Raw genomic sequence first — 15,189 nt, forward strand, 5'->3', positions numbered from 1 at the left:
GTTTCTTTCTCGCTTCTTCTCTCTATCTGTCCCAGATTCTAATACCTCCAGGGGTGAGAGTTGATATCTGCTCTGTGGACTGATAATGTAAATTATGAATGCTCAGTTATGACAGGTGTGCAGAGAGCAATCTGAAACACATTTGCGGTGGAACAAAGCGGCCCAAGTATTCTCCTTAAAGGAGTGTGTATTTCCATACCTCCACCTTCAAGCCACCCAATTTTATTTACTTTGAAACCGAACCAAGACTAAGATTGAAATGGAACATAAAATGTAAATGCATAAGTTTCCTCTCCAAGGGAGGTCCTAGGTTGCTTTAAAAAGCCTGGCGTATGCGTGCGAACATCTCATGAGCAGTTCAACTCAAGGTGAGGATGATGAATACCTCCATATGTTCATTTATTACGGCCATAACTAAATACACACTTTCTCTAGACATGAAGGATGTAGCTCATGCGTCTTAACAGTTAAACATGCTTGGCTGCTATATATCATTGTTTTATATGTAAACTAGGCTGCGGTTTCCATATACGTAAACCTCCTTTCTTGTTCCCTTTCACCACAATGTCACAAAACGCAATCCTCACTTTATCATGTGGAGAAACAGTAATTGCCTTTTAGCAGAAACCCATTATTACATTAAGCCGACTGTGCTTATCTGGCATTGAACTGACTTCAAACGACTGCAGATTTGTTGTGGGTTTAATTCTGTCAAACACTCTTAAAACAAGGAAATAATGGGCACTTTTTTCTGTTAAGATGGAAATTGCACTTTAAAGGCTAAAGTTTTGACCTGCAGCTATAGATGTCGATGGACCATCATGATGTTTTCAGCTGAATTTGAAATACAAGGACTGTTTATGTCAAGTCTGTTGCATAACTAGACCTAAATAAAACACAGATCGAAAACTATCAACACTAATAAAGCCATGTCTGAAGATATATTAAAATAAATTTAATAGATTCATCACATGAACAATTAAAGAGGTCATCTTTTCAAGATATGAGTTTACTGTACTATGAAAAAAAAAGAAACCAAAAAAAAAAATAAACTTGCACAAGCTGAAAAATTCACAATGCATAAAAAAAAAATAAGTCTTTAAAAAAAATTAATTAAAATGGTCAGAGAGAGTGTGATGAATTATTTAAATAAAATGCAAATTGTAATAATTAATCCTAATAATTTAAAAAAAAAAACAATATTTATTTATTGTTTGGTATATATATATATATATATATATATCTATATATAGATATATACTATATATCTATATATATATATATATATATATATATATATATGCTCACCAGGCTGCACTGCAAATATTAATTTATTTCTGTTGCAATATAATTTAGGTTTTTTGTGTGTGTGTGTGTGTGTGTGTGTGTGTGTGTGTGTGAGTGTGTATGTGTGTGTGTGTGTGTGTGTGTCTTTACATATTTAAAAATGTAATTTATTACTCAGACTTCAGTATTCATTGATTAATAGAAAGTTTAAAAACAGTATTTATTTGAAATAGAAATCTGTAGACATTTTAAATGTCTTTACTGTCACTTTTTGTGGATTGCAATGCATCCTTGCTGAATAAACATACTAAAAAAAAAAAAGAAACTTTACTGACACCAAACTTTGAATAATAGTGTACACACAGTATCTAAATTCATTGCGAACTTACCACGGCAATGCACACCCTCATCATAGCCGTCCTCGCAGTCTCGTACTCCATTGCAGAATTTACTGAAATGAACACACCTGTGGGTGCCGAGGCACTTGAGGTGATTGACGGGACATCTCACCTTTAAAATCTTGAAAAATTTGACTTCTTCAAACTACATTTATGCATTAAGCAGACCAAAACAACTCACAAAAGAGGAACAAAGCAGTTAGTCAAAAAGCCAACAGTACAAAAAGCCACAGGATTCATAATACACAATGCAAGTTTATTAAACAACCAGACTAGGAAGCAACCTAGAAACTAGTTTTCATATATGTTTAAAACATTTATCACAAGTCCAGGAAAAAAAATTTTGATCATTCGCTGGGATCAAATTCCCAGTAGATTATGGAGCAAATGTGTGGGCTTTAATTTTGTGTGAGGTGGTAATGATGTGTGAACGTAAAAAACGTTTTGGAATAAAAGTTTGTCTTGCCTTTGTTAACACACTAGCCTCAACTTGTTAAAAAGCTACTGTACTCTCAGATGATAATGTAAAAATCTTAAAATAAGTGTCATTGTAATATGCTGGGAGATCTGTATTCCCGCCACATCTGAAGTCCACTATAAACCAGTATAAATGTTTTAGAGGATTCAAAATCAGATGTTAAAAGATTTTGGAATCCTTGACGTGACTGTAATGACAGCAGTACTGTTGACAGCAACTTTTCAATTATAAAGAATCTTTTGTGGAAAGCAAATAAATAAATAATTCTATGGATGTTAAAAGTTCTTCATGGAATCATCAATGCCAATAAAAGAATGTTTATTTTTAAGTGTGTGGCGATGCAATAGAAAAACAGCTCTTAAATTACTTAAATTACTTATTTTATGTTCGTGTGAATAACAATTTAAAAATCTAATCTGAGTTATTTGTAGTGACGAGGGAGGCCAGTTAGTAAGAGCTGTGGGATTAAACCTCACTCTCCTGAATTTAAGAGGCGCATTAGCAACTAACAACACAAGATGCAGCATTCATAAGAGGCGCATTAGCGACTGACACTAGAGGCTGCAGTCTTTAGTATCCTTGTTAAAGTGCCTGCATTCCATGCTGGAAACACCAATTCGAATCACGCTCTGCGAAAGAACGAGGGGAGTCGAACCAGAGGGTTAAGAGCTGTGCAGGTACCTGTGCCGCCAAAACACAATCCACAAAAAACAATATTAAGAGGCCAGCTGGTAAGAGCTGTGCAGGTACCTGTGCGGGTAAACCTCACTCCCCAGATCTCAAGTTTTCAGAGGACAGAAAGGCGCCCAAATATAATGCATAAAAAATACTATTAATATACCAATTCAAATAGCTAATACACACAATACAACTGCATGGCAGAAAGTACACTTGTTATATTCAATATACCTCACTCAAAAAAAAAATGCACACAACACTGTTGAGTAGATTTTCACACAAGTAACAACAAAACCAAACAAAGATAACCTACTTGAACAAAACAGATGAACAACATGAGTTATTCTAAAAACCCTCCATGTTCTTGTTTTCCCTCTCTACGCAGCATAAATACAAATAAAAGACATAAAACCGAGCCTCACCCCCTTAACTCGATTCATAGGGGTGCTGTGTATAAATGTGATGAGCAAAGCTATTTTAATATTCAACTCCCAGCACAGTTCCTCCTAAATATGTCTCTTAAGCACATAAGAATTTAGCACACTGCCAGCTGTCTCTTGTGAATCACCGATTGTGGATTGCTTGACATTTCTGGGGTGTCACGGGGGAGCAGAGACCACTGCCAAAATGGCAATATTGATCTTCATTAAGCTCCGATAAGATCCCCAAAAGTCTCGGCCTACTGTACGTCTGCTGCCTTAACTTTCAATTTCCTTGTAAACGATCACCCGAGTAGGTTTTTTTAACAGTTTTTTTGGAAAAAGGAAGTGTATACACAGGTTTCCCCCCAAGGCTTTTCCCAGCGGACCTCTGCTCCACTTTCATAATCCCGGTAAAAAGAGAATATGTAATTCAACAAATAGGAGAATTGTTTAAAAATATCTTCTCAGAGTCTTTTGCTCTTCCTCTCAGGGCCTCCAGATCTCCAGAGAGGTTCAAAAGTATCTAGGCAGCAGAAGTCAAGATGGAACCTGGAAGATATCGAGGGTGATGTAACCTCATTAATGCAGCATTTTCTATTGTCTTAGCCTCACTCTGATGGCTTCAACCACGGCCGCCCTCCAGCACGACAGCATATTAGAAACTAATTATGAAGGAATTCTTTTGAAACCAACAGTGTAAAGGCAGACATTCCAAAAATGCAAAAAATAAGTGTTTTTGTTTCTATACTACATGCATACCTGCTACATTCGGGGCCCCCACACAGTACACTAACTAACTAACTGAATTAATTTATATATGTTGTTTTTACATGAATATTGCATATACTAAAAAAGAATAAAAAAAAAAAAAAAAATATATATATATATATATATATATATATATTATATATATATATATATATATATATATATATATATATATACATTTTATTCATTTTTTTTATTTATTTCTTTTTTTTAGTATGTTTTTTATAGTTATATATAAGAAAAAAAGTTGGTTGTTTTTAAATCATATATATATATATATATATATATTATATATATATAAATAAATAAAAAAAAATAAAAAAAAATAAATAAACAAATATAAAAATTGTTTTTAAATAAAAAAACATTAATTAACAAATAAATAATAAAAAATAAGTTATCAATGATAGAAATTGTTTTTAAATATAACAACATTAAATCACAAATAAAGTAAATAATTATATACAATGGAATATAAATTAAATAAATCTGATAACTTAGCATGTTGTTTGTACATTAATATTTTATTCTAAAAATATATGAAAATCAATGAAAAATAAATACTTTCTAAATACATTTGTTTTATGTTTTACATATAATAATACAAAATAAATAAATAAAAATGATATATTGAATATAAAAAATTATTTATTTATATATATATATATATATATATATATATATATATATATATATATATATATATATATATATATATATAATATATATATACATATATATATATATATATATATATAAGGCTCATTCATCCATACAAACTGCACAAATTTCAATTTCTGAGAGAGAGACTTTTAAGGCTCATTCATCCATACAAACTGCACAAATTTCAATTTCTGCTTGTGTTTATCATTTTCAAAATGGATTACACACTAATCTTATTTGATTAACTGGATGAATATTAAGAGAACAGCAAGTTGGAAAACCACAGATGGTCGTTCACAGACGAGAGATGACAAACTGATCAAAGGAACCACTGTGATGCGTTTGTTGAAGTGCAATGAGAAAAATCAGAAACTAGCTTAAACAGTTGGACATACTGTACAAGCAAAAGTGTATATTCTGACTGTATGCAGAGACAATACTCACTGAAAAAAAAAAAATCATATTTATTTAAATGAGCTCAGTAATTGCCAAACTGTCAGGAATAATGAGCACGGGGCATTTATTTGCCAAATACTGACAGGAAAAATAACTTTAAAATAACACGTTTACTATGTTATCACAAGATATTTCGCCGAAGGGAACTGACCTCAACTGTGATTTCCTCTAATTTCATAAAAGGCTTGTCAGGAATATCTCTTCCCGCATACACTGAATTTCAAAAGACATATCATTGCTTACTATTTAAAAAAAGATAATTATGCAGCCTGTCATACGTACAAAAGCTTTCTCATCTCATTATCCTCTCAGAATCGGTGCATTCGAGGACTGTACCATGTGAAAAAACGCATAACACTTCCCGTAACAATCCCTTCAATTAACATTTCACCTTTTATCCTAGGCTCAGTATTTCTCTTCCAGCTATATTTATGAGTGTGTTTCCCATTTTTACTGAAGTGTTTTGAAAACCTATTCATTTTATAATAGAAATGTGAAGTATGATGTTTTTGTGTTGAAATCTCATTGGCATTGGGCAAAATGACATGCAACTTGGCAGAAAGTGTAAAACTCTTTTTAAAAAGATCATTTATATGAACATGCAGCTTAATAATGCACTTTTGATTTGTTTATGTTCTTTGTGACAATGTTAAATCTGAACCCTCAAAACCCCCTCAATGATATTCATATTCAACATATTCAAGCTCATTCATTAGTGAGTGAACAGACTATAAAGCCTATAAAGTACATGAGAAATATGCCAGCTGAAATATTTACTTGATGTTTATATATAGGATACGCAATGTACATGCTGAAAAAAATATATATGTAATTAATTGTATACAATGATTTTTTTATATTGTAAAAATTAATTGTTTTTCATTTGTAAAAAAAATCATAATATATATATCACATTTTAAAATTTAAATAGGTTTATAAAAAAAAGTAAATAAGAAATAATCAAATTATATTTATAATTAAATACATAAATGTTTTCATAAAATACAAAAAAAAAATAATTTTTAATGTGGTTATAGAAAATAATTTTATTTAGTTGCTTTGCAGCCTGAAATGAAGATGGACACAGTTTTTGTTTTATCGAACTGTATTTAAGTGAAAGATATAACACTAACATGTCAGAGAAAAAAAAAAAACTAAATCACTGATCACCCCTCTCCTAAAAAAAATGACTTGTAAACTCAATCAGGTGTAGCTAATTATCTTCTCAATGGCACACGAAGCCATTTCACATTCAGCTGTGATCAGCTGTGCTCATTTTGATCAGTGCAGCATGAAAAGAGCTTTCCTGGAGCATTTCAGTCCTTGGTAACAAGTCCTTGGTGCAACTTAAGCAAACAATCAACTAAAGATATCAACAGGATAAAGTTGTGGACAGGCACAAGTCAGGAGATGCATACAAAACATTTTTTTTTATCAATGCCTAGAAGCACAGTGAAGTCTATTATTAAGAAGTGGAAGGTATTTGGTAAACACAGACCCTCCCTGAATCAGGACGGTGCTCCAAATTGGATGAAAGAGCCAGAAGGAAACTGCTCAGAGCGGCTACCAAGAGGCCTACAGCAACTCTGAAGCAGTTGCAGGAACAAAGATCCGTCATCGTGTGCATGTGACAACAACATCACAAATCCAATACAGCTCATCATCCAAACAACAGCATTCCTACAGTAAAGCATGAAAGTAGTAATATCCTATTATGGGGTGTTTCTCTGCAGCAGGGACTGGAGCGCTTGTCAAGATAGAAGAAAAAAAAGGATAGGGCAAAATACCATTCAGTTCTTGGGGAAAATCTGCTGCCCTCTGCCAGAAAGTTGTCAATGGGAAGAAGGTTTACCTTCCAACATGACAATGACCCAAAGCACACGGCAAAACTGTTGGTGTTATATCTGTCATTTGGATGTTATAAGTAGCACTGAGTAAATGGATAAAACAAAAACTGTCCGTCTTCATTTCAGGATGCAAAGCAACAAAATGTGATCAATTTAAAGGGGGTGATTGTTTTCCATACCCACTGTTTATGTTTTTTTTTTTTTTTTGGGGGGTTTTTTTTTTTTTTTTTTTTTTTTTTGTTAAATGTGAGTCAAAACATCACAATTAAAAGAACCAAAGACTTAAACTACTTCAGTCTGTGTGCATTGAATTTAAACACAAGTTTCACAATTTGAGTTGAAAAAACTGAAATAAAACTTTTCCACGTCATTCTAATTTATTGAGATGCACCTGTACATAAATAATTTAGATTAATGGAATAATGAAATAAAATGAATATATGGTGTGATGTCTTTTATTGATGGACTCACATATGGTTGGCGTTTCATCAGAGCCATCGGGGCAGTCGAGCTCCCCATCACACAGCCAGCTCTCAGAAACACAGCTGTGGCCATCTGCACACAGATATTCCTCCACGTCACACACTGAGGAAGAGTGGAGAGCAGGGTGAAGAGATGATGAGGGGAGAGAATGAAAAATGAGACATAATGAATGAGATGTTATAGTATGTTTTTCAAGTTTGTGTGTTGAGTATGGACTTATTCTCATAGAAAAGGTTAATGCTGGAAGTGGGTTGACAGTAAAATGACAGATATAGTGAGTGAGTGTAAGAGTGAGTGTGAGAGTGAGTGAGTGTGTGAGTGATTGTGAGAGTGAAAGAGTGAGTGAACGTGAGTGCCTGTAAGAGTGATTGTGAGTGAAAGAGAAATTGAGTGTGAGAGTTAGTGTGAGAGTTAGTGAGTGAGTGAGTGAGTGTGATTGTGAGTGAAAGAGAAATTGAGTGATTGAGTGTGAGAGTGAGTGAGGTTGAGAGTGAGTGAGTGAGTGAGTGAGTGAGTGAGTGAGTGAGTGAGTGAGTGAGTGAGTGAGTGTGAGTAAGTGTAAGAGTGAGTGTGAGAGTGAGTGAGTGATTGTGAGAGAGTGTGAGAGTGAGTGAGGGATTGAGTGTGAAAGTGATTGAGTGTGAGAGTGAGTTAGTGATTGTGAGAGAGAGTGAGAGTGAGTGAGTGAGTGAGTGAGTGAGTGAGTGAGTGAGTGAGTGTGAAAGTGAGTGAGTGTGAGAGTGAGTTAGTGATTGTGAGAGTGAGTGAGTGTAAGAGTGAGTGTGAGTGTGAGAGTGAGTGATTGTGAGAGAGTGTGAGAGTGAGTGAGTGATTGTGAGTGAGTGAGTGAGTGAGTGAGTGAGTGAGTGAGTGTAAGAGTGAGTGTGACGTGAGTGGTGAGTGAGTGAGTGAGTGTAAGAGTGAGTGTGAGTGTGAGAGTGAGTGATTGTGAGAGAGTGAGTGAGGGATTGAGTGTGAAAGTGATTGAGTGTGAGAGTGAGTTAGTGATTGTGAGTGAGTGAGTGAGTGAGTGAGTGAGTGAGTGAGTGAGTGAGTGAGTGAGTGAGTGTGAGAGTGAGTTAGTGATTGTGAGAGTGAGTGAGTGAGTGAGTGTGAGAGTGAGTGATTATGAGAGTGAGTGAGTGAGTGAGTAAGTGAATGTGAGAGCAAGTGAGAGAGTGAGAGTGTTTAAGAATATGAATATAAAATGTAAGAATATCTTAATTATTAAATTAATGTCATTAAAATATTTTTACATATACCATTAAATAAATTCGTAATTAATTATTGTTACTTTGCTTTAAAGAAGTCCATGATTACACTTTAAGGAACTTTTAAGACACACTGCATTTGAATGAATAAACAAATAAATAAATACATGATTATAAATAAATAAATACACAAAACCATATATAAAGATATTTACATAAGCGAGTTGGGGGAAAAAATATTCAAATGTATAAATAAATAAATACCTTGCATTTTTTTAACTTAAAATATCCCTTAAATAAAACAATGATTTAAAGTTGATTTATTTTTTTTAAATATAGATTTTAATAAAAGGAATGAATAAATAAACAAACAAACTTTAAATAACTGTAACAAAGAACTCATTTAGGGGGAAAATTCTTTTAATAATAGATCCATATGCCGAATGTGAATACACTTCCCCAGATTTAAGTGTGTGGGGCCTTGTCGTCTGCTCTCCCTTCAATAGTTCAAAGAGAACACGTTCTTTCATTTGCCCAAATGCCTGAAAACCAATAGCCTCGAGTAGCTTGCTATCTACTAAAAAGTGTTCACTCTTTTTCATCCATGAAGCATTAGTGCTTCATAAATAACCAAATAACAAGTGGATTGCATGAAACACTTCATAAGACGGTCCTCAGCCTAAACCCAACTATCCCAACATCCATTTGAATTACTCTGCATCCTTATTTGCGTAGCAATAAACAATCACTGGGAGAAGCAGCAGGGATGGGCCCAACAAAGTGTAGCGATGGGTTTCATACATCAGACAGCATTTTCCTCGCATTAAAAGCAGTTGAAAAAGCACAAAAGAAGAAGCCAGGAGGCTTTCAAGGTGTGAAAAGTGTGTGCATTTCCATAACAGAACGACGTAAAGATGGGAGCGTAATAGAGGAACATTTGCAGCCTCCTGCTGAGTGGATGGGCAAGTCGGTTTGATGCGTGAAAACAGTATGCGTCATGATTACAGCGGCTCCCAACTTGAATTCCAGATCGCTCTGAGGAGATGACAAGGAAATGCACAATCGAAACAGAAAGTTCAAAGGAAATATCCTGTTCATTTGGCCCTGAGCGCTGATGTACATGGAAACATGTTTTGGACACGCGCTCTGGTAATTCAAAGAGTCAAAGCCAATATAAGGACAAACACAGAACAGCAGCTAAATGGAAAACCTGTGAACAGTCTGTTTGTGGTTAAAAAGCAGCTGAGATACGAGTGTTTTGATCAACAGCATCTGCTGTACTGCATGATCACATTTAAAGAGTCTTGAAATAAGAGTGATTTACTGGCAGTAGAGGGTGAGATAGATTTAGCATGTAGCACAGTCTCATATACGCTTATCATATATACACAGTGAACATAAAATGTCATAGCTGACAGCACAAATGAAACAATATCTTTTTAGACATGAATGTTTATTTTTTCTGCAATAGACTGTATGTATTATACTGTATTATATTATGTGAAAATATACATTAAATTATATGTGTGTGTGTGTGTGTGAGTAATGCATGGTTATTTACGCATTATTCATATATATAAATAATACAATTATATATATATATATATATATACCTATATATATATATATATCTATATATATATATTATACAATACATAAATACATAAGAAACAACAATGGAGTGTCTTTAAAACCCCTCTTTGTGCGGAACTACTTCCTTCCGCCAAAGATTCACATCTCAGTTTGACAGTTTAACAGCTGAGCTCAAACCTAAGTTACTACTAAGAAAACATCACTTTAGAACTAACATTACTAACGAAGGAATGTTGAGTTGCTCCATTAAAAGCTTATTGGTATCACTGTATTAAAAGCTCACTGTATTATGAGAGAGAGATGGACTGATACAGCATTCATTCTTCAGCTCAATCTCATCTTCACAATAAAACATGAGTTTGAATGTCCTCTGAGGAAAGCGATATCTTTGTCATACTGTCCTTTCATCTGTTAAGTTGGATTTCCGATGACAGCGCTGCTCAGTGCATTTGGCTTCGTCTTACACGCTGTTGTTGAAAGTAAAAACAACTTCTTTGTTTACAACCCTGTTTCATTCTCTTTTAATATGTCTTCACTCATAAAAACAGTCTTCACTCTTGGTCCCCCTCTAAGCGGAATACAGTCTTCTTGTCACGCCATCACGAACATGGCGTGAATAATGTAAATAAGCTACTGCTGTGACAACATGTTTTCATTCTATTTAAATATATTGCACCATCCGAAACAGTCATCTTGTCCCAAAGTCCCAAGTACAAAGGCAGCGCTCTGATAGACAAAATACTACTATTTTTTTATGTAAAATTTTATTGAATAATAATATTGAATAAACAACAACAGCCATCATAAAAGTTGCTAGGCAATTCAGTCAAAAGTACAAAGGCAGCGCTCTGATAGACAGCATTAAAGGTACATAAACATTGAGAACAAATAATAGATTAATGAGACCAAAGACTGCCATTTAGATCTACCCAAAACAAATTATATTTCATGCTTAAGCACTATAGAGACATCAGAGCCAGTTGTACATTTTACAGATAGATCTGGCTGAGGTGTTCGGCTGGCTCGGCGGGTTCAGAGCAAAGGTTGGATGAGTTATGTTATCATTCTAATACTATACAAACAGTGAAAAGGTTGGATGAGTTATGTTATCATTCTAATACTGTTATCGAGAATACTGCATCTTATCAGCCAAGCAGCTTGTAAGAAACCAATAGGACCCTTGTATAAATTATATAATATTATAAATATAATATTAGCATAATATCGTAATCTTTCATAATCTCATCATATCCTAATTGCCCCAAAAAAAAAAAAAAAGATAATCCCATCCAAATTCCTAAATACAGTTTTTGACACTGAATCTCCCATGCAACTCAGAAAACACTGTTACATTAAAGTCATTTTGGGTTGCGAATGCGGTTTCATTTTACATATTCTTATACTGTAGTATTGTGGTGTAAATTCATATATTCCTCTATAACTCCTACTAGGCTTAATTTCTCCTCATTATATACTGCAAATGAAAAAAAAAAAAAAAAAACCTGCACAGTTCCCACTGAAAATCACAGGAAAATCAGTCACGTCTAAACATGCATGTAAAAGACGCATAATGAACCCGATCCACAATCATTATGCTGAGAAAACTAAGACAAAAATTCAAGAAACATGAAGCAATATATTAACAGGCCTTCATTATTCATCCAGCTTTGATTTAAAGCAAACTCTTCCGTTTCTTTCTCTGCAGTGCCAGATTACCAAGATACTACCTCACACAACACATACCAGGCCCTCTTACCTTAAACATGAGCCAACACACACAGACACTAAACATGAATAATTCATCAGCTTATCTTAAAATTCAGTTTGGCTTTCTCACACATTATGTCTAATGTTGTTCTGTTCACAGCCCTCTGTCACTCCGCGCCTGCTTGTTTTTTACCTGGGAAAATACGGCATGCTGAAGCATCCCTGACAGCTGCTTTGGAAATACTTTTTATGGGAACGTGTGAAATATGGATATGAAAGCAGCTCGAATAATGAACATTCACACCGGCAGATATCACAATTGCAGAGCGTTTCTTGGTTAGATAAAGCGATGAAGTCTTCAGACGACATTCTGAGGCAGAGTAGGTCTTTCTTGACATGCTACGTATTGCGATCAGTATCATGACTGATTCGAGTTATCAAGGCTCGTACTATAAATAAAGTTCTCCGTATGGTGACCGTCCTTGTGAATCGAGCGCATAAATGTAAAGCTATTGACCCATGACCAGACATATGGAGGAAGCTCTTCATTGCTGGTTGTGCCAACTGCCAAGAGTAACTGTGCTAAAGACTATTAGCTGCTTCCTCTCATTTTTTGTTACTAATACTTAACTTCAACATAAATTGACACAATTTATTGTATGTGTGTGTATATATATATATATATATATATATATAGATATATAGATATATTATAATATATATATTATATATATCTACTTATACATATTTCCTTAAAGGAAAATTTGTAGTTTCCTTAGGGAAAATATACTTTTTCCTACTATTTTAATATATTAGCAATTTTAATATACAAGCACATTTATTAAAATGCCATTTTATAAAGCAAAGTAAGCTAGAAGATAATAATAATGCAACGATTAAGTGTAAAGGTAAGGTCAGAGGTTGAGAAAAATATTAAAAAATGTAAAAGGTTAATTTTGAAATATGTGTGTGTATATAGCAACCACTAACCATCTGAACACCTTAGCAACTGCATAGTTACGCCTTAGAAACTATAAACATCTTACATGACAGTTTTGCACAACTACGTTTTTTAAAACATTCATTTAAAAAAAAGTACAATTTTATTATAATTAAAAATGAATAATTTTTTTAATTGTATTTTTAAATAAAGATACATATTTTTAATTGCTATAAAAGTACAAAATTCATCAAATAAAATATGGGAAATAATAAATTGTATACATATTTTAATAAATGATATTAATTATTATAATTTATTATAAATTCATGATCTAATAAAATAATAATTATATATATATATTATATATATAAGATATATATATATCTATATATATATATATATATATATATATATATATATATATATATATATGACACCCAAACAACTCTAATTTCTGATATAAAAATATGAATATTAAAAATGTATATTAATTATGAATAATATAAACTGCCGTTCAAAAGTTTGGGATCAGTAAGACTTGTAATGTTTTTTAAAGAATCTCTTATGCTCATCAAGGCTGCATTTATTTGATCAAAAATAAAAACAGTAATCTTGCTAAATGTTATTACAATATAAAATATTGGTTTATATGTTAATATAATTTAAAATATAATTTATTTCTGTGATGCAAAGCTGAATTTCCATCAGCCACTACTCCAGTGTAAAGTGTCACATGATCCTTAAGAAATCATTCTAATATGCTGATTTATTATTAATTATCAATGTTGGCAACAGATTTGCTCCCATAAAAAATATTTTTTGGAAACTCCAATATTTTTTTCAGGATTCTTTGATGAATAAAAAGTAAAAGAAAAAGAAAAACATCATTTATTCAAAATAGAAATCTTTTCTAACAGTATAAATCTTTGCCATCACTTCTTAACAATATAACACATCCTTGCTGAATAAAAGTTTTAATTTCTTAAAAAAAAAGAAAAAAAAAAAGAAAGAAAGAATAAAAATTTACTGACCCCAAACTTTTGAACGGTAGTGTATATTGTTTGAAAAAAACTTCTATTTTAAATAAATACTCTTCTTTTTAACTTTTTATTCATCAAAGAATCCTGAAAAAAAAGTATCACCGCTTCCAAAAATAAAAATAATATAAAAATTAACTTCCCAGCACTGATAATAAATCAGCATATTAGAATGATTTCTGAAGGATCATGTGACACTGAAGATAAGAGTAATGATGCTGAAAACTCAGCTTTGATCACAGGAATAAATTTGTCACGGTAGGAAATCCATTGTTTCCTCCGTGTCATGTTTTGTGTTTGTTGTTGTACTCACGTAGTCTCCATGTGCTCGTTTGGTTGATTGTTGTCAATGTGTGTTGATCGTCTCGCTCCAGCGGTTCCTCATCTCACATCAGCTACATATACTAGCACACCCATCTCTCTGTCTGTTGTCAATCCTCATTCATGTTTCCAAGGAGATGGTTTACCGTCTCCGTGTATCGTGGTGTGCTGGATTATATTCGTGTTGTCGCTTCGTGTCAGTGTTCCGGTTGTTCCTGGTTTCATCCATTGACCGTCTTCACCTCTCCTGCGACTTCACCATACCAGCTCTTCTCACAGCCACCGTAGAACTTCGTTTCCATTGCCTACATTTCTGGACTCTGATATCAATAAAAACTTCTGATTGCCTGCAATTTGTTCCTCCTCTTTTACCAAAACGTCACAAAAAATTAGATTTTAATGTATATTAAAATAAAATGAATTTTACATCTAATAATATTTCACAATAGTCACATCTTTATATATCGCTATATTTTTGATCAAGTATGCAGCCTTGATGAGCAGTATTAAACTCCTGTTATAAAAATAAAATAAAATAAAAAACATACAGATCGTTCTGATAAACTTTGATAATACTACAATAAATAAGACAGACAGATAGAATATAGGCCTATATATATATATACTAATACTACAATAAATAAGACAGACAGATAGACATAAATAGCCTAACATAAATAGGGTTAACTTTGATAGAAATGAACATGTTTTTTAACTTAATCTTTTCTTCATGCCACATTTCATACAGCACAGTAAATCCGTCATTTCTTCATCTACACGGCTGTAAAACATTCCTCAGATAATCTGCCGCTTATTTTATCTTAATTTTTTCCCCCACAAGGTGCGAGTGCGTGACATTTAATGAGCGCAGGCATATTCTCACCCAAATCTGGATAT

At 33.2% G+C, this 15,189-nt stretch overlaps 1 protein-coding gene across 1 annotated transcript in view; it reads right to left on the bottom strand.

Annotated features, from left to right (window-relative positions):
• Nucleotides 1-15,189, bottom strand: part of lrp1ba (low density lipoprotein receptor-related protein 1Ba) — a 223,854-nt gene that overhangs the window by 184,045 nt on the left and 24,620 nt on the right. The window contains 3 exon segments of the mRNA XM_042712307.1: nucleotides 1,677-1,806; nucleotides 6,718-6,725; nucleotides 7,469-7,582. Of these exon segments, the coding sequence (XP_042568241.1) occupies nucleotides 1,677-1,806; nucleotides 6,718-6,725; nucleotides 7,469-7,582 (252 nt within the window).

This window comes from Cyprinus carpio, chromosome A22, assembly GCF_018340385.1.
Source record: "Cyprinus carpio isolate SPL01 chromosome A22, ASM1834038v1, whole genome shotgun sequence".
Taxonomy (NCBI): domain Eukaryota; kingdom Metazoa; phylum Chordata; class Actinopteri; order Cypriniformes; family Cyprinidae; genus Cyprinus; species Cyprinus carpio.